The sequence below is a fragment of the Rhamphochromis sp. 'chilingali' genome (genome assembly GCF_963969265.1).
Source record: "Rhamphochromis sp. 'chilingali' genome assembly, chromosome: 5".
Taxonomy (NCBI): domain Eukaryota; kingdom Metazoa; phylum Chordata; class Actinopteri; order Cichliformes; family Cichlidae; genus Rhamphochromis; species Rhamphochromis sp. 'chilingali'.
In genome coordinates, this window is record NC_137932.1 from 18552238 (window position 1) to 18573433 (window position 21196).

A 21196-nucleotide genomic window follows, 5' to 3' on the forward strand; every position below is an offset into this window, starting at 1 on the left:
CACCTGCACCAGGGCAAACCTCCGCCTACGGCACTCCTGCTATACAGGTGAAAATAGAGCAACAGGACCGCTAGTCTTTGATTTTATTTATTTTCTGCTGTGTTTCACTTGCATTTATTTGAAAGAGTGAGTGTAAACACAAAAAACTATTTTATTTTATGTGCTGGAATGTGCAGAAAATAGGTTTAAATGTTAAACAAATTTCTTCCAGTCAGAGAATGTTGCATATAATTTAATTTTTGCTTGATGCATAAAGAAGACGCACCCTTATTTTCTGAACTTTGAGGCGCTATCTTCAGGTGACACACACCTCCCACACCTCGAGTGTCAGGCTGGTTTTAAAAATCAAACTAGACACTGCACATGATTGAGGACAAACAAGTTAACTTAAACAAGCTTATTTTTTAATGGATCTGCAAAATTGTTTGAATTTCCAAAGAAAATTTCTGTACCTCCCGCCCACAGTTACCCAGTGGCAAAAGTTACACAATGTTACAGAAACGTTTCCAACCCAAAGAAATCTGCATGCAGGAAGAAAAACAAAACAAAACAAAAAAAGAAATAAAAAGTGAAATAAATCATACAGATAAAATAAAATATCAACAAACAGGACATACTGTATAATGCCGTTCTTTTGGCTGGAGGAGAAATTCAAACGCTTCAGCTTCAGTTCAGTGTCTTCATGAAGAGAGCCTGAACCGACACATTAAACTGTAATTTCATTAAATGAATGTGGCTCCGCCCACCACACAGCCCCGCCCCTGTCTTCCATATAAGGCACAGGACAAAATAAACCCCCACATACAAAAGGAGCTAGCCACGCCTCTGTCACTTGGTAACAAATTGTAAATGACCAAATATGGTTAGACAACAGAAACCGCACTAAATGTACAAAATGTTAATCCTATTTAATCTCGTTTTAACTTTGATTTCCTCAGACTGAAGGTGAGTGCTGTGGGTGGGTGGGGTTAAAGGGGGAGGGGTGTGAGGGTGTCCAACCAGGTGAGCCTGTGCAAAGGAAATATTAAAAATATGAGCTTGTCTTTTCCACACATTTTTTTCCTTTTTTTTTTTTTACTTAAACTTTAAAACAAATGACAAGAAATGTGACTGGATTTCTCTTTTTATCAGAAATAAAAATGATCATTAGATGCAGAGTGGAGGAACATAGTTGGGTGGAGAAGTGGGAACGAGGGGATTAGACATATGAAGTGGTTTATTGTTTTTATTCTGATAAAGAGACAGAGTGTCAGTGTGCAAGAAAACTCATGAGACAGGTTAGAGGGCGAGTTAGAGTTAGCAGTGAGAGAGAGAGAGAGAGAGAGAGAGAGAGAGAGAGAGAGATATTGTGTGTGTCTGAGTGTGTTTGTGTGCGTTAGTGTGACTGAAACAGGAGTTGTTCAACTGCAGCACTTGCTCTTCCAGCCTGTGACTCCTCCTCCGTTGCTGATGTCGACGTTTTCACTGTTGGGCTCTTTTACAGGCGTCTGTCAAAGAGAGACACACACACACACACACACACACACACACACCCCTTATTAAATATGCACCAGGAAAAATGTGAAGCAACCACTCTGGTTTATGTCCACAATCGCTCCCTACTAAGGCTGGCATCATTAACCATTTCCTAGTTCAGATGCTTCCCCAGTTTCCAAAAATCAAACAAATACTCAGACATATCAGGATCAGCCTGTAATTCAAGGGGGATAAAAGCCAAAACCGTCTTTGAAACATTAATTTAATGAAATACTGGAATATTTCCCATGATGCCGGTTTTTTAGCTTCAGTATGAATAAAGAAAGGGTGAGAATGACAGCTATGAATGGTTGCCATCAGGTTTCATAACTGGGTGACACCTTAGTGGAAAAAATAAATAAATAAATTACTGAACACATGTTCCACGTGAGACATTGAGCACACACCTTTCTGAGGATGTCTTCTGCTAACGTGAGGAAAGCTTTCTCGATGTTGATGTTGGCCTTAGCGCTCGTCTCAAAAAACCTAATGCCGTGCTCCCTCGCAATCTGTGGGGAGGAAAACAAACCCAGTCAGAAACTGTGCATGTGGTCCAGTCCAAAAATAAAGCTGCTGATCTCCTGAGGAGAACAGAGATCAAGTATCGCACACACCTGCCTGAGTGGAACTGTGTGTGTTTGTGCGCTGATATTGTCACTACCAGTTTGCTTTGGTACTTTAAACCAAATCTGTTAAAGGCCCTGCAGTCTCACACAGGTGTTTCCACTCGTTCTGGCTTATTAGAGCTCTGTTAAGGATGAACTTGGGCTGAACTCTGAACATTAAATCCAGAAACTAAACTCTAAATCAACTCGATATCCAACTGCCAAACTGACAGACATCCAAGTACTGCTCACAAATGCAAAATAGGGGTTTAACTCTGAGCGTGTGTGTCCCCTGAGCTGCTATAGTTTTTATTTTATTTTTCCTTTTAGATCAATTTTGTTACAGTTTGATTGTATTAATTTATTTTTACTGTCTAAAAGTGTTTAATTGTGGCTATTATAAATTTCAGACTTTTACATGATACAGGTGGTATCTGTCAGAAAGTAAGTTAAGAACTATGGACACATAAGACACAGTCACATGGACAGATTTATTTTCTATTGGAAAAAAGTTACAATTTTATTGATTTCCCGCATTAAAATTGTGAAGTGATGGCATACGGGCAGTTAAAATGAGTGTAGATACCAAGCTGTTATACTAAGAATATCAGGTTATTGAGGGTTTTTTTCATATTCAACAACAATTTTCTGTTTAAAGAATGAATGCAACTGAACACTATTTTTTTTACCTACAGTTTTAGTCTCATGTTTGGAAGCTAAATGAAATTTCACAATAGTTTAAATGGCTTGCTTACCTACTTAGTACAAATAATTCAATCTTTGGCATTTGAACTGCGAAAGAAACTGAGAAAACTAGGTTATTGTTTCTTTGTCTTTCCACAAGGGAACCTTAACTACAGTTCATGAGAAAATAAAGCATCTCATTTCTTTCCTTTTAGTTCATCTCTCCACTGTTAGTTATTATTACTAAAAATGCTAAACAATGGTAACAAGTTCAGTTTGTGCAGAAAGACAAACAGCAGCTCTGTAGAGAGGTACAGATTGTAGTGGAACGTTTGAGCTGTAAATACACAAACAAAGCTACTATCACCTGTTCTAGCACGGCATTTAACTCCTATTAACTTCAGCAGAAAGTAACCTCATGGAAATGTCAGATGGGCACAAATGAGCCACAATTAACTACAGAAGACTTTATGAGTGGCTGCAAACTCAAAGTGCAAGGCTGCAGCAACAAATCAACCAATCGTTGCTGCAGCCTTGCAGGACCTCATTGACGAATGGCCCTTCCCAGCTGCACAGGACCGCACCACCTCACCTGCTCTCCCTTGGCTTTTGGTACGACCCTCTTGTCATCCATGTCACACTTGTTGCCTAGCAGCATTCGCTCAACGTCCTCATTTGCATGCTGAAAAAAATAAAACACAAATGAGGAGATTATTAGATCACATTTGCCAAACTTCATCTACATTAAGCTTTTTAAAGGATTTATTGCTTAGATAATCCAAGCTGGCCAATCGAGCCCATGATTCAGGCCCTTTTCTAAAAGAACCAATTTCTAGTGCTGTCTAATTACCACTAGTAGGTAGAGCGAGTGGACAAATGAGTTATTTTCCAGAATAAGGGGCATTTCATTATTGCAAAAGGACACATGTCCAGTTCATACTCAGAGAAAAAAGTAAAACACAAGTGGTCTCTAATAACACTTTTGAAGTTTGAGATATTATTAGGAGTGTATGAACTTCTATAGACAGAGATGCAGGATTAGAAAGGCAGAGCTACTACAGGCAAATGCATCACGTTTCCTTCCTCTGACCAAATTGAAGGTTCTAAAGGTAAGGGTGAGAAAAATGATACGAGACACAGTCTCATCTAATCCACCTGGCTTAAATTCAAACACCTACAGTGTGTTATTGCACCAGAAAATAATGCAGACAGCTAACACGAGACATCCAATATCCAAACAGTCATATTAACTTCTCAGGTCTAATCTGATCTGGAATGAATCCTCAGGATTACTCGTGTAATGCAATAATTACTAGCGAGATCATGTGAGACACAAGATGTATTCAATACTAAAAACAGCGGAAGAGACACTAAAAAAAAAAAATGAAAGGGCGGAGGCACACAGAGAAGACAAAGTTGCCATATGTTGCAGTTTGGCTTATAATCACAGAACTTTGCAACAGTCTGACATCTGTCTCCAACTAAACTGACATTTCAAATACTAAGCAGCCACAGCATTAAAACCAGTTGCATAATACTGGTTAGTCTCTCTGCTAGAAAAATAGTTAGGATGTGGGAAGGTGCGGACACCGTTGATCTTGGACTGGCATCCTTTAGTTCTTCTGGGTTTGCCAGTAGGACCTCTGTAGATCAGGCTCAATCAGGTGTCACCCTACAGATGAGACTAGGATCTTTGGCCTTTGTAGGCTGGATCATCACCTGTGGCACTGTCTTGTGTTCCTTGAGTGGTTTCTGAAGGGGTCTTGCACTGCAAGTGCTTGTGGGAGGCTTGTGGGGGCATGTCTTTAGAACCACAGCCATGTTTAGTTGGCTTGGATTGTGTCAAAGTTACAACCACATCCAAGCAGAATATTGAACTCCATTCATACATCAGTGGTTTTAATGTTGTGGCTGATCAGTGTACATTAGGTCTCATCCTTGTGGCTTCATCTATTCTGATAAAACACAGATGCACAAACAAAGTCCTTTTTCTGACCCAAGAAGAATGCTGTTTATACTGACAAAACACAGCACTGCAGATTCAATAATAAACAAGCGAAATTTAAACAAAATAAATTCTAATATTTTAACACCACTGTGAAAGATCTTGAAGGGGCTGGATTAAAGTTGGATGCACCTGATCAGGCTTTGTCTTGGCTCAAAATGTGATACTTAAAAAAAATTAAATACGAACAACATTTTCACAGTACTCCGATTCTAAAAAACTGTTCTTTTTGTAAGCTTTTGCACAGTTTAGGTTACAGTCTCCCTCCACCTTCCCATAATCCTCACCTCTTCAGGCCATGATAATCCTCAGCACAACTGCTCTGTAAATGATTAAGGCAAAGGGCCTCCTTTTTCATTAGTAGTTAACAAAAGTCCATCCATTATGCTACTTGTGGCCATTTCCTTAAAAAAAAAAAAAAAAAAAAAAAAAAGACAGCACAATAGGGCTGGGCTATATCATACCGTTCACGGTAATACCGGTATAATGTTGGGCAACGATAGGAAAATGAAATATCGCGATAGAATATGGGTAAAACGCGCATGCGCAGTGCCTATGTTTACATAAGCACATGGCGGCGACGCAGAATGAGAAGAGCGAAACTGGATCGTTGAATGAAACGGATGAACCAGAATTGGTTTGTAAAAATACTGCAACTTCAGTGGTGTGGAACTGGTTTAGCTTTCGTCCGTCAGATACACAACAAAGCACTATTTTTGGTAGCGCATGCTAGCGGGCCGGCGTTAGTACCGTGTTTTTTGGAAAATACGGCACACTTAAAATCAATCCTTTGATTTTTCTGAAAATCAACAGTGCCCCTTATAATCCCGTGTGTCTTATGTATGAATTCTGGTTGTGTTTACTGACCTCGAAACGATTTTATGTCGTACACGGCGCTCGAAAATCTGTCAAATGTTTCAGTACGACTTTGCTAAGCTACGAACCCGCACCGCTTGATGGATTGTCGGAGCATTACGGCTATCATAGGCAGGAGGCTCGCGGAGTGATACGTACTGTGCTTCAACATAATATTACCGTGTTGTGTGTAGAGATGGACCGATCCGATATTACGTATCGGTCCGATACTGACCTAAATTACTGGATCGGATATCGGAGAAAAATAAAAAAATGTAATCCGATCCATTAAATATCACGAAAGCACCTCACAAAACTTGCAACACGCCGTAACTCACCTCAGAACGTTAGCACGTCGGAGCAGTATGCATCACGTGATAGAGCGGCTGTGGCATGCGGGACCTGTCGGTGGTCTGGATAGCATTTGGAGCTTCGCTAGCAACCCGGCATTTCATCTCCGACAAAGTTATCCCGAGAGAAGTAAAGCAAGTGTGTAAGTCCATCTCTGAATGTTTGTAAAGCATTCCTGCGTTAAGCTTAACAAGCGACTGCCTCTCCTGCTGCTACTTCAATCATGAAACTGCTTAACGATCAGCTGATCGGCTTTTCTGTCGCGAGTCCGTGTCTCTAGTTTGCTTTTGGCCCACTTTGCACCAGAAAGAGGAAACCAGCGGCTGAACAACAGCAGCACGTTTAAGCTTGATCAGCTGTTGTTAGAATGTATTTAATATTACTTTCTACTCGAGGATCTTTTTCTACGTAGCTGACGCTGGTAACTGTGCAGGGGCGGATCTAGCAAAGTTTAGCCAGGGGGGCCGATAGGGCATTAACAGGGAAAAGGGGGCTCAAAGACATACTTTTCTTTCTTATTCTCATTTAAAATGTCTAGCTTTTAATAAATAATTATCTGACACCCAAAGTTTTAATTTGATGTAAAATGAATAGAAGTGCATTACTGTATATAGTAACTATTAAGTCTAATATATATACCCTAGTAAGCTATAGTACTTTTTCCTTTGGGAAGGTACCATCTGTGCAGTCTGCAATTTTGTTGAAGAAAGATGTTGAATCTATTTAATATTTCTTGAAAAATAATTGATTTCTGTGCATTTTTTTTTCACACTGCATCAAATTAAGGTTGATTACGTCGATTAAGCATCATGAGGTGGAGCGTGAGGGGTGGTTCCCTATTTTTTATTTATTTATTTTTGTTGTTGCTGGGAGTTGGAACCCTATTAGTTAGGTTGCTTAATATTTATGCTAAGTACTCTTTAAAATACCAGAATAGGGAGGATGGTGTAGGTTTAAGTTTATTAGATTGATCAGTATTGCTGAACTATGAAATTTTTTTTTTTTGCATACAGGTATAACAGAATAGCTTTAGTGTAGTTGTTGTTTTAAACTTTAGTATGAACTTATACAAAATGCAGCAAGATATTTAAAAAACAGTTTTGTTGATTAAAAAACACTATCGGATTCATATCGGTATCGGCAGATATCCAAATTTATGATATCGGTATCGGACATAAAAAAGTGGTATCGTGCCATCTCTAGTTGTGTGTGTATATAACCTCTTTTTAAGTTTTGTGTATATTATACATTGTTATGCTGAGGATATGTCGGCCAGTTTCCACTGGAAATGCCTTTTGGTTAAACTGTCAGCAAGGAATTTGCATTTGCACTGTTAATTTTTTATATAACTTTAATGCACTTTAAAAAGCTGCTTGTTTAAGTGAAAATACATTATTAGGAGTGTATGAACTTCTATAGACAGAGATGCAGGATTAGAAAGGCAGAGCTACTACAGGCAAATGCATCGTTTCCTTCCTCTGACCAAATTGAAGGTTCTAAAGGTAAGGGTGAGAAAAATGATACGAGACACAGTCTCATCTAATCCACCTGGCTTAAATTCAAACACCTACAGTGTGTTATTGCACCAGAAAATAATGCAGACAGCTAACACGAGACATCCAATATCCAAACAGTCATATTAACTTCTCAGGTCTAATCTGATCTGGAATGAATCCTCAGGATTACTCGTGTAATGCAATAATTACTAGCGAGATCATGTGAGACACAAGATGTATTCAATACTAAAAACAGCGGAAGAGACCCTAAAAAAAAAAAATGAAAGGGCGGAGGCACACAGAGAAGACAAAGTTGCCATATGTTGCAGTTTGGCTTATAATCACAGAACTTTGCAACAGTCTGACATCTGTCTCCAACTAAACTGACATTTCAAATACTAAGCAGCCACAGCATTAAAACCAGTTGCATAATACTGGTTAGTCTCTCTGCTAGAAAAATAGTTAGGATGTGGGAAGGTGCGGACACCGTTGATCTTGGACTGGCATCCTTTAGTTCTTCTGGGTTTGCCAGTAGGACCTCTGTAGATCAGGCTCAATCAGGTGTCACCCTACAGATGAGACTAGGATCTTTGGCCTTTGTAGGCTGGATCATCACCTGTGGCACTGTCTTGTGTTCCTTGAGTGGTTTCTGAAGGGGTCTTGCACTGCAAGTGCTTGTGGGAGGCTTGTGGGGGCATGTCTTTAGAACCACAGCCATGTTTAGTTGGCTTGGATTGTGTCAAAGTTACAACCACATCCAAGCAGAATATTGAACTCCATTCATATATTGCTTAATATTTATGCTAAGTACTCTTTAAAATACCAGAATAGGGAGGATGGTGTAGGTTTAAGTTTATTAGATTGATCAGTATTGCTGAACTATGAAATATTTTTTTTTTGCATACAGGTATAACAGAATAGCTTTAGTGTAGTTGTTGTTTTAAACTTGAGTATGAACTTATGCAAAATGCAGCAAGATATTTAAAAAACAGTTTTGTTGATTAAAAAACACTATATCGGATTCATATCGGTATCGGCAGATATCCAAATTTATGATATCGGTATCGGACATAAAAAAGTGGTATCGTGCCATCTCTAGTTGTGTGTGTATATAACCTCTTTTTAAGTTTTGTGTATATTATACATTGTTATGCTGAGGATATGTCGGCCAGTTTCCACTGGAAATGCCTTTTGGTTAAACTGTCAGCAAGGAATTTGCATTTGCAGTGTTAATTTTTTATATAACTTTAATGCACTTTAAAAAGCTGCTTGTTTAAGTGAAAATACATTGATTTTTTTTTTTTGCACTAATAAAGTTCAGGAGTTGCAAAGTATTTTGTCTAGTGTCAATTATATCGTTATTGCAGATTTTCAAATGTATATCGTGATAAATATTTTTGGTCATATCGCCCTGCTCTACATCACAACATGTGAGAAGGTCACTGGGAATGAGGCATAAGCTTGTGATCGCCACAAAAACCACTAGATGACAAAACAAGCACCCGATTCCAGTTTTTTTTCCCAGCACAAAGCAACACCCATCGTCATCTGATTCAGGCCATAATCAGACCGTTAACCATACACGGCATAAAAGACGGACACAACATCAAGATCTGAAAAATCAGACTGCTGAAACCTGCACGCTTTTCAATAACCAGCAGGTGGAAACTCCTGTGGTTCCAACAGCACTTCAGGTTACATAGAAGTTTATAGGAAAAATAGCCCTCAGCTCCTCTTCTCTGTGACCTCAGTAACAGCATGTCAGGTTTCAAAACACCAAGATGGCATTGGCAATGATCAGCTCGGGGTTTCACAGCAGATACAGCCATCTTTTATTCAGCCAGTGGTCTTAACAAGACGTTACAGCTGTCTCACCTTGAATGTGTTCACTGTTACTCAGCTTTTATAATGTTAAAAACAGGCTGAAACAAGTAAACCCGCCCTTGTTGTGTCAGACTGTTTGTGGTACTGCTTGGTAAAACTGTACAACTACTTCTGCAGTGAGACAGATGCATACAGACAACTGGCTCATCTGATTCATTTTAGTCACACACTCCTGTTCCACAGCTCGCTGCACACAGTTTAACTAGCCCGTTAGTCATGTTGGCCGCATTCCCGTGAAGTGTTTATCGCCATGTTTTTGTTCCAAAGACATAAAGAAATAAATGCAAAATCAGTGTCAACGATTCATTCCATAAAAATAAAAATGATACAGAGTTTGGATACTTTGTGTTGGTGTTTATTTGCCTCACCTCATCAATGTTGCGCAGCCATTTGCTGATGTTTTCGAAGCTCTTGGCGTTGGTGATGTCATAGACCAGCATGATGCCCATGGCTCCTCTGTAGTAGGAGGTGGTGATGGTGTGGAACCGTTCCTGCCCTGCTGTGTCCCTGCACAGAGAACATGTTTTTATTTGCATGTGTTTTCTTGGGTTTGAACTGCAGTGACCTGCATGAAAGGTGCTTCACAAATAAAATTTGACCAAAGAATTGCTTAAATTTCTTCATAATACGCTGAGATTTCACACATTTATCAGCTACAAATGCTTTGTTCAAAACAGAAGAGTAAATAAGCAAATAACTCTGAAGAGTCCAAACTCAGCGAAGACTCTTTCTTTGAGTTGCTGTTAGACTGAGGAAGCTGATTTAAGAAAATCCCTCCAAATAAGATTAAAGACAATCAAGACATTTGTTAGTTAAGAGAAGCTGAACCCTAAGGGCTTGTAAGCACTCATGTATAATGTGGGGCTAAAATTCACCAACAATACAGTTCCAGAGGGAAGGTCCAAACATTTTTTTGATGAAAAAAAAAAAAAAAGGTTGTATAACATTTGAAAAGTTAATTCATTGTTATGTCAATTTTGACCAAAACAGTAATTATGATTTTTGCAGTGACATCAGTCAGTCTGTTGTGGGAAGCATTGAGACCAGACTCTCTATGTATGTGTCTGTGAGAAGATTCTTAGTGATTAAGTTAAAATAATCAGCCATAAAGTTTGTAGATATGCCTACAATTTAGAACAGCAGCTATCTAAAATGTTGAATACCTCATTGCTGCCATACAAATATAAAGGTCCTAAATGCAAAACTGAAACAGTACGATCCAAACCATTGAGGTTACTGGATTATGAGCTAGACTAGATTAAAAACATGACAGCAATTTAAACCAAGAAAGTGTGATGAAGAAGCAGCCTCTCATCTAGCAAACCATCTGCAACAGCTGTGTTTCATCAACATAAAAAGTTTTTCCACATCAGCCAGTAATATAAATTTCACTGTTTTAAGCTAAAGGAATATTTTAATGTATGTGTGCTGCTCAGCTCAAACGCAGCAAAGTCAAACAATCAAAACAAGTGAGTATTTAAACATTTAGTTGAATACGATTTGAAGAAAGCCCCACATATAGAGTGATTAAAGATAATTAGCACTTTATTATGTAGCATTAAAAATGAATTCGTGCCACTTATTTATGTCAGTCTTCTTAACCGTAAAAACTTCATTATTTGTCCCAGTTACAGTTCAGTAGAAGGCGTGCCAGACATGTGAACCTGCTTATGTGAGGCTATTCTTTTGGTCACCAACAGAGGCTGACTTCGATGATAAAATATTTAGTTAATGCACACTTCAAACTCGATGCAGAGACAAAAAGAAAAAGAAGAAGAAAAAAAAAAGATACTGCTTTAAGGCCTACAGGAACAATGTTATTTAATTTTAACACTTCTTGGAAGAAAAACAAACGGCAAAGCCGTAGCAGGCGGGTTGACCCAGGTACAAATACATTTAAATCCACTGCAGGTTTCCTCGCATGTCTGCACTAGCATCAGCCTCAGCAGTCACTTCTTGCTTTCTGTGGAAACTCTGCCAACATCCATCTATCACCGCTGACAAGGGAAAGAGAGGAAGCCCAGGAGCACCAGGCACCAAAGCAAATCAGAGCTACACTTAAAGAGGGTGTTTAACTAGATACGAGTGTTAATCAAGACACAATGTGCTTGGACAGGATGAAGGGAAAATCTGATCTGAGCCTGAAATGCACATGATCTGACACAAATTTTATGCATGTGCAAGTTATTAAAGTCTTGCAAGATATCTTTCATGACTTCATACTCGCTCATCGCTATCCACTTATTAACAAACAAATACCAAAAAGTAAAATGATGCATTTTAATAATGAAAGACATATTTTTACTCTTCAATTGTCCGTCTATCGTCCTTTCTTTGTCCTTTCTTTGGGCAAAAGCTTTGCTCAAGAAATGAAAACATATCCTGACAACGAATAAAGTAATGTCTTCAACCACTGAGTTTAAGAATACGAAGTACGATCATTAATTTGACAGTAATCAGCTTCTTTATTAAATATTTGCCCACTATTGTTTGTCCCCTATTCAGTACTGCATTTATGGTTTTATTCAATTAGAGTTTCACCTTCCAGTGGCAAATCAAATTTCTCTGTACTACCTCAATAATTTGAGTTTTTTATTATAGTTTGTTTTTAATATTTCAGCTGTTTAACTTACATTTCCAGACAGTAGATCCCAACTTCCCAATTGCAAGATCCCAAGAACCTAAGCTGACAAGTTACTCAAAATAACGTTTTTGTCCATTGTGCTTGTTTTCTAGAGTAACAGTGGGTGTGGCTGTGCAGGTGTCCGTCTCTGAGATAACATGAAAAGATTATCTTTGAATGAACGGACTGTATTCAGAGAAGCGCAATATCCGTTACAGGTTCTGTATTGACCTGAAACTGTCTTCTTGTATTGTGCTACAATGTATTTGTACCTTTGTAGTTATCATGTTTTCTACTTCAGGTTATGCATCACAAAGCTCTGATTCATTTATTTTCAATGTTACTAAAAAAAATGTCCATATCGTTCACCATTATCAGTCACCTTTAAATAACAGGCTCTTTGTCATCTTGTAGCTTCAAACCAAACTGCTCATGTCTCATATCTTTTTATTCTGGTTGCTATAGTTAATTTCTTCTTGAACTGTCATTCCTAAAAAAAAAGACTGCCTCAACTGGACTACCAAAACCTTTAGTTGCAACTCTGTTCATTACAAAAGCACAAATAATGCCTTTCTCTTACATTAATCATTTTTTATCTTCATTACTTGAACTTGATTCTCCAACAACTTCAATTTGCAAATTAAGCTAATTATGGGATTTTTTTTTTTTAATTTCCAAGTCAGAAAAAGGATTCCACAGGAAAATTAACAGAACAGTATTTGTTTTTTTAACCAATCCCAAATGCTTTCATCCTATAGACTCATAAGAATTAGACCAAATACTATGGACAATCTGCTGTACAAATGCATTTTTTCTTTTAATTCATCCTGTTTCTCTCCGTAATACTTAGAGACAATTTGTAATTCAAATCTAATCAATTTTTGCCAAACTTAACCAATTAAAGGCTCCAAAATATGAAGATTTATGCATTCCTTGAGCATTTGGGCCTTACTCAATGGGCGCTACTCATGTGGGAAAAAAAAGAAAGAAGAAATAATTACTCATCTGGTACAGACAACGATAACCCTACAGCAGACCTAATGGACTGATGATCATTTCCTGTTCCTGCATATTTCAGTGCTTAAGGGAGGTATGTCAAACAGATGTTTCATTATGACATAATGATTCACAAAAGAGGCTACGCTGAAACACGATTCTCACAAGCTTGGTGTGTTTTTCGTATCTCCACAACACTGGCATGCAAACAAAAACTCACATCTATAACTGACTCACCAGATCTGTAGTTTTATCTTCTTTCCTTGTAATTCAACAGTTTTGATCTTGAAGTCTATTCCTGCAAAACAAAAAACAAACATGTCAGCTTAACCAATATCCATCAGTTGTAGAACATAAGCTGTCGTGAATAAGAAGAGAGATGAACGGCTCCAGCACTGTGACAAAGAGAAAGTGAAGGTCAGAAACAGATAAATCAACGGCAGCGGTTTAGCAACAACTGTTGCCATCATAGAAACAATAGCATTATCTCTTCCTGATTCTGCAGTGTCATTCTCAGCAGACAGCTGGGATCAGCAGCTGGGCAACAACGGGTGCACACAAACCAGGTCACTGAGGTCAAAATTATACTTGTTTTCAGACAGCTGTGAGTATTTTTTTAATATATATAACATACATATAGGTTGCACCTTGTAGTGCATTTGATCCTAGCAAGGTTGAAAAATAAAGCTACTACAACTAAAGCGCACTAGACCATATGAGCCAGTAAATACTGAACTTGTACTCTGGTGCACCCCAAAAAGGTTTCGGGCTTCCCCTCGAAGGACAGTCACCAGGGTTGTTTTTTTACATTTTGCATTATGAAATAGAAAAAAAAAGAAAAATTTCTATAAATTTATGATAAGTAAGCAAACATAGGCTCATCATACTGCTTTAACCATATGTGGAATAACTGTACTTACTGGTACTGTTTCTCATCTTAAAACATTATATTTTCTGTTTTGTTTGTTTAATTGTCACCTTTTGGCTACTATTACTAACACCTACAGGATATTTGCCATTCACCGTTAAAAACTAAAATATAAGATGAATGCACTGCTACCAAAGTCCATAGTTAAGTGAAAACTGAACCATATTTTTGCTTTGATTATCAAATTTACGTCACTTGAACCCAGGAGGACCCTCACATGCTCTCAGGCACTACTCTCACAACTGTAAAACTTCGGTGATCTCAAATAAGATTTTTTTTAAACTAGTGCTTTAAGTGTTTTTGTAATATCTGAGGTTTCAGCCTAAAGTTGTTTTTTTCCTTTTTGGTTGGAGATTGAACTCGGGGGAGAAGTTTTGTGGTGCTGCAGTGTGCAATCTTTCCAATGTCGATGTTTTCAAGATTTACAAATAACTGTCAAGCAGTGGAAAGTTACTGACGCTTCTTTTTCACATTCAATGGAATTTGAATTTTATCATTTGGGAAAAAAGGGTGTAGAGCTACAGTTAAGGGTAGAGGGGTTACTTATTAAACAGGGGGCCAACTTCCCTCATGTTTTTCTTTCACTTAGTATAACCTATTTATGTCCTTTTAAATCTGTGCTACAACAAACAGCCAATGACTCATGATATTACAGTAACTGTTAAACCCCTCACCTGGGCATATGTAGGATTTCTGCATTTCAAAACTATAATGAACTAAATAAAAGTAGGGGATTTTTTGACTCAAACCACTAACTTCTTTCTCTTTGAAAAAGCTAGAAAACATAAGAAGGCAATTCAACCATCAACTTCCCACTTGAAAGTAAAACACACTAGATTATTATCCTCTTATACTTTAAATGTGAAGGGTAGGTGACTCATCAGTTTCATTTTTAGCCAACAAGTGGTGTTTTCCTGCTAAACACCGAGCTGTCAGTTCTGCTCTTGGTCAGACGTTGTGGTTGGTTAAAAAGTCCAAGAAACAGCTGTGCTCTAGGTGGGGCAAGTTTATAGAATAATGAGGAAATTGCCTGCCAAAGCCTGAGTCACAAAATATTATGCACATCCCATGGAGAGAAAGATAGAGTTGGACAGAAAGAAAAGCTAGGATTTAACGCTGGTAAAAGACGGAGAGTTTTCTACACAACAAAAGTTAAGCTCTTGAAGTCAGCCTCAACAGGGATGACGTGTTACTATTGAGGAGAGTAAACGCAGAGGTTCACTCTTTTTACTCTGTGAAGGGAAAAAAAAGAGAAAGAAACAAGTTATGCGCATTGTGCAATCACGGATCATTTATCCAATCAGTGGAAAAACAGTTATACCTATCCCGTAAAGAATGACACTTTCCATGAGATGTGAATGTTGAGCTGGATGCAAGCAGTTTATAGTCGGCTTTCTTCTTAATACCAGAGGAACCATTCCTTCCACAAGTATGAAAGCCACTGTCTGCTTCTGCCAGTTTCCGTGCAAAATTCATTAAATGGAAAAAGATTTCAGCCGATACTATGCATATTCACTCACTTAATAAGTGTAATCTGTAAGGGAGAGGGGCTGAGAGACGGGCTGGAAGCAGGAATAAGAGATGGATGAGAGCAGGGGGGGGGGGTTCCCAGTGGGGGTATTTTGAGAAACAGCTGTGAATCTGTGTCTCCAATGGTATGAGTCCTGTGTCACAGGAAGAACACATTCCTGTTTCATGTCCTGCTTCTGCCGTTGGGAGTTTTGTGCCTTTCAGCTTTGTAGTTTAGGTGTTTATTAACTAGTAAATCTGGCCCCCTTTTGTGGAGGATTTCCTAAATGTAACCGAGAGAAATTTTATGGCTTCTCTGGGATGTTATATATAAAGCTACTATGGGAAAGCTTCTGTCAACCTCATGACAGAAGCATATCTTGTAAGCATTATCTCAAATGAAAGGCCATTTTATCTGTTGCTTAATGTAGTGATACGGTTTAAAAATAAATAAATAAATAAATAAACATCACTATTTTTCAAAGATCGCGAGAAATCAAATTCTAGTATTTAATTAGCCCGTTTCTTTGTGCTAATGAGATGTTGCACAGGTACAGTTAACACATGTAGCTTTCCAACCAAGCTTGCTAGGCATTAGCTGATATGTTAGGTAACTGAGCTATCAAACTAATTAACTCCTGGTTCTAAAAGAACAACATGGTGGCAGCCAAAACACTAACACAAAGCTTCAAAACACTAAGTCCAAAACTAGAGAGTAACATCCTGGTGACTAGATCCTTCAATAGTTTTTGACCACTGTCTGATAGGTTAAAAGCTGTGGATCTAATGTAAAGTTGTCTCCCACCAACCACTTAAACAACAAAAACAGAAGAATGCACTACTGACAACCACAGGTCAGGCTGGTAAAGTATGTGTGGCACAGTGAGAATAGATGATATTGTACAAGGAGAAAAAAAGGAAAAAAAATGTGTAAAACTTCTTCAAGAATTAGGTGCGGTGCATAAGCCACCAGGTAAAGCTAGCATGTCAGGTCTGCCACAGTGGCACTGGTCCTGAGCAAGAGACTGACAGTTTCTAGTGAATACTAAAAAGTATTTCTGCTTGATAAGCTCATCTCCAACCTCAAACCACTCACAGTTGTGGCAGGGTTATCACATGCTAGTGGTTTCATTGGACCCCATTTTCATGTTCAAACCTAGCCTCTTGACTAGAGGCATGACAGTTCTGAAAATGAGACTGAAATCATATACAAACATCCACAATTTAATATTGTGGCTTTCTGTACTGTGATATCCATGTGAAACTGATAAAGCATACTAGTCTGGTGAAAGCAGTACCGATTGTTCAGGTGATGAGTGAATTGCAAATAACAGAGTCTAAATCGAATAATACAGTTTCATTTTTGTTCAAGTGATTGTGCTTTCCTTGTTGTTCATACCTTCCTTATAAAACCCGAGGCACAGACTGAACCATTGTTTTGGTTACACACCTACTCTTTAAACATTTGCAAGTCTTTGTTGGATTAGATATGTATAAATGTGCCTACATAGATATATATTCCAGAGACATTTATACTGCACAGTTTTGATGTATCACTGCAGACAAGACAAGATTTATGTATGTATTTATTTATTTATTTAAAAATAAAGGTATCCATCTACCATTGTCTTCTTTTAACTGTCTTAGCACTGATTTATCTTTTTTCCCCCCATTTTGCCTGCAACTTTTTAAAAACAAAAAACCCAACAAATTCTTGTTAACAATGTCTGGGTTTCTAAGCTTAAAAATACAGTATTTTTTACAGTATCCAGTATGTATTCAACCTTTACATACAAGTTATTGGTATCTTGTAATTATACAATTCGCTAGAACATTATTAACTGTACTGATTGAAATAATCTTAAAAGTATAGTTTTACAGATTTGCTTTGATAACCATATACACCAATCTACATACAGATTACGTGACTGGAGAAAGATGACATGTTCTACATACAATTTTTACAGCTTATCACATTGCACGCGGCTTTGTTTTGAATACAGATGTAGAACAAAGACAAGAGACGAGCCAGGAGCTTTCAAGTGCACGAACTATGCTGCAGTTTTATAGAGGACACTCTACAAAGGAGCCAGCAAAAAAACAACAACTTGAGATCATTTCTGTTCCTTGATTTCCAAGTATTTCTTCTTAGGTTTCAAGTTGACAGATCATAACAAACTGAACACTCTAAAACGATCACTTCCTAAACTAAACTGACCACAGTGAGTGTTGTCAACACTTTCTTTTCAAGCACTTGTGACTGATCACGTTGATACTTTAAATACCTTCATAACCAACATAATTTGTTCCCACGTAACTACACAGAGGTTAAAGCTCCAGCAACACTTGCAATATACAGAACTACTTTATTATCTGACTGATGCATTTTGGCTTGTGAACTTAGACCTTCATGAGTGACAACACATTCTGACTTTTTGTTCTTATCCATGCACCTTAGAAGTAGGTGAAGCTGTGCCAGATAACGCTACTCTGTTTTTATGGACTACACAGAAACTGGGTATGTTTCGGGGTTTCCTGCCTCAAAAGGGACCTTTAGGGGCGATGACTACATCTGCACACAGTTAAAGCATCAAGTCTGTATTTACATTCCCATTTAGTTATGGCCATTTGATAAACAAATATGTATTTTATGCTTGAGTAAAAGAAACACCACATAAATAAACTGAACGGTACTTTCATTCCAACCCTGTTGATTTTTAGTCTGGATGATGATACCACATTTATTTTTAATTTGGAGGAAAATCCCTTGTGTTTACGGTGTGAATACCTCCAGCACCATTTTAACACATTATCCTCAGCTGCTTCACATGGAGGAGAGTACACAGAGTATATAGAATATATTTAACAAAGCAAATAAAGCACCTGTAGCTGATTTAAAAACATAAAAGTACTGACTTACTACCCATCTTGCCAGGAAAGCACGTATGCAAGGAGCAAAGGTCACTACCGATCTCTACGTGCTGAAGAACCTGTTAGTCTGGACCAATTTTCCCCTTCTTCCAACTAACACTACACATTTCTTCCCTTAAGTGACACAGATCTGATGTGGTGGCTTTGACTCAAATAAAACACATAGGCCTAAATCTAATTGACTGCATGCTGAGAAACGACATGGGGTGTAATAAAACAAACACCCTGCAAGTCAAAGCAAAACTAAAGGAATGACAAAAACAATAAAATGAGTACATGTGACATGAAGAGTTACAACAGAGTGACAGGTCAGTGCTCTAGCTGAACAAATCTAATCTAGCCTGGATGCCAGTGAGAATACATTTTCCCTTTCCAGTTGTGTGCTTTCGGCTATGTAGTGACAAAGAGCACGGCTTCAGAAGAAAGCTCAGTCCATGAATCGAGCACATAACACCAGCACATTGCAGTCAAGCAAAGCACGTTTTATATTACATTATTACTCATCACTAATCTTAAGCAAGAGGAGTAAATGGAGCCTTCACTTGGGTTATGCAGGGACTTGACATAGTTTGACACTTGACTCATGTGAGCGTGATGTTTGGCGCATGCGTGAATAGGACGGATGGGGAGGGGATGATGATGCCATCATGATGAATTGTTTAATGGTTCTCACTGGCGCACTTGAGCAAAGTAAATAAGTATACAATATTTACTCAAGTACTTAGAATACAAACTATAAGCGCTTCTAATTTTAGAAAGAAAATGCAATTTTCAGCTGCTTTTATACAATTAGATTCACTATAGTCAAAGTTTTCACCTAAAAAGTTAATTTCTTACATCATATAATCAAGTTCCCAATGCTAGAATATCCAAGTCGCTTAAACAGCTTCACCTCCATTACTATTAGCGGTGACAACAATCTGAAGCATGAACCCTGTCCTTATCTTCAACGTCATGCTGCTCTGTTGTATCTTATTTACCCCTTGGGGATAAATAAAGTCTTTCTGATTCTGATATCCATGAAACCATGAACCCGTGAATAATCACTCCTTCAACTTGTGATAATCAAGTAAAATTTTGCTTTTACAATCAAGTATTTTTTGTTGCTTCAAATCAAAACACTCATACAGTTGTTGCCTTTAACGTGTAATTCCTGACAAGGACTGTGCAATAAACCTATATAGGCTGATACTGAGAAGTAAACACCTGTCACTTAAATGCACAGGCGATTTTTCTAGTGCAGCACGGCCCTGTGGTGCTACTAGCCTTGCTAGCTTCTTAGCCGCTGGGTCAAGTAAACTGACAGCAAATTTGGAGACTTAACGGGCTATAATTGTTGCTGCCCAGTTAAACCAAACCAAGATATAATGATAGCGTTTTGTTATTAACGTCGCAATCGTTTATGAGCAAGTGATGGTTTAGTAAGAGCTCATAAAGGCTGCGCAACTAGCTTTCCAGCTAACCTGTACAGGCCCTAGAGAGAGCTGCTGCATGCTCATGCCACACTAGCCGCCAACAAATCCGTCCTGCATACAACCTCCAGCTGCAGGGTAGAGGCAGGCGAGCCTCACAGCTGTCACACTACCTCCGGTGGATGCAGAAGGGTCAACGAAATCACCTGTTACAACGCCCGTGATCTTCTTACCTATGGTGGAGATGAAGGTTGTGTTGAAGGCGTCGTCAGAGAAGCGGAACAGCACACAGGTCTTCCCCACGCCCGAGTCGCCGATCAGAAGCAGCTTGAACAGCAAGTCGTACGTCTTCTTCGCCATTGAAGAATCAGTTTGTGTTCACCCCGATAGATACAAAAAACGATACCCTAGAGTACGCCTATGTGAAGTCTAAAGCCAGCTCCTTGGCCAACCTGACCAACAACTGTCCTCTTGGCTGTTAACAGTTAACAAACTGTGGATTTGTTGATTAGCTTTGGCAAGCTAGTTGGCTAAACACCACCCAAAATAATGTGTCTGTAGAGTCGTCCTAGAAGTTCTAGATTCCCAAACCCGACCGTGGTACCCCCCCTTACAGCATGAGAGCAAAAATAGAATCTCCTTCTGTGTGATACCTCTTTTTCACTCTTTCTTTTCTCCCACACAGTCGGGACAAAATGGCTCCTCTCTCGCACTCTACCCCGATTCACTCTTTCTTCAAACTAACGGCGAGCTAATTCAGATTCTCGGCACACCCCGTCATTCCAGAGCCCTGGGACAAGCTCGACCGAGAAGAAACTGGGAAAAATCAAGACATGAAAGTGCGCCGAATCTGCTGTCTGTTCCAAGTAATTTCACTTTTTTTTTTCTGTAGAGATTAGACCGAAATACAGACGACCGCCGTCGCCTTCGAATGGGAGCCACCGCGGCGACACCCTAGACCTTTTGGCACGCCTACTCCCGCCCCTTCTGTCAAAATTCACGGCTCTGATTGGCCATTTCAGCTGTTGCTCCTTCAAGCGCCCTAATCTGAATGGCTATCCAAGCAGGCATTGTAGCGGTAAAAAGTGGGCGTGTCTTAGCCTGACAGAAAGGGCAAATGTTACTCTGTAACATACGCTGACATTTAGGCTCAAAGCGCCGCTCATATCTCACTGTGAAATGCCGCTAGTGAACCAAAATGGCGACGAGTTTCATGCGGATCTCTAGTAGCCGGGGTGTTTCAGCTTTCATGGCAAGCTGGCAGTTGGTGCGGTGACTATCCCAGCTGTGAGTCAGGCAAAGTGATGTCATATGTAAGTTCTTCTGTGCTTGTTACGGGCGTTTCCCACATCCTCTGCTCTGTGAAGTGCAAGGTCACTGATCCTCTAAAGTCTTGTAATAA

General features: G+C 38.8%; 1 protein-coding gene across 1 annotated transcript; it reads right to left on the reverse strand.

Annotated features, from left to right (window-relative positions):
• Positions 1-382: 382 nt before the first annotated feature.
• rab10 (RAB10, member RAS oncogene family) lies at positions 383-20739 on the reverse strand. Its single transcript, XM_080883047.1, has 6 exons — positions 20028-20739; positions 13252-13312; positions 9764-9902; positions 3397-3486; positions 1923-2024; positions 383-1487 (listed from the first exon to the last, which is right to left on the reverse strand). The coding sequence occupies exons 1-6, from the start codon at positions 20152-20154 to the stop codon at positions 1401-1403; spliced, it is 606 nt and encodes a 201-aa protein (XP_080739173.1). The 5' UTR covers positions 20155-20739; the 3' UTR covers positions 383-1400.
• Between the last annotated feature and the right edge of the window lie 457 nt (positions 20740-21196).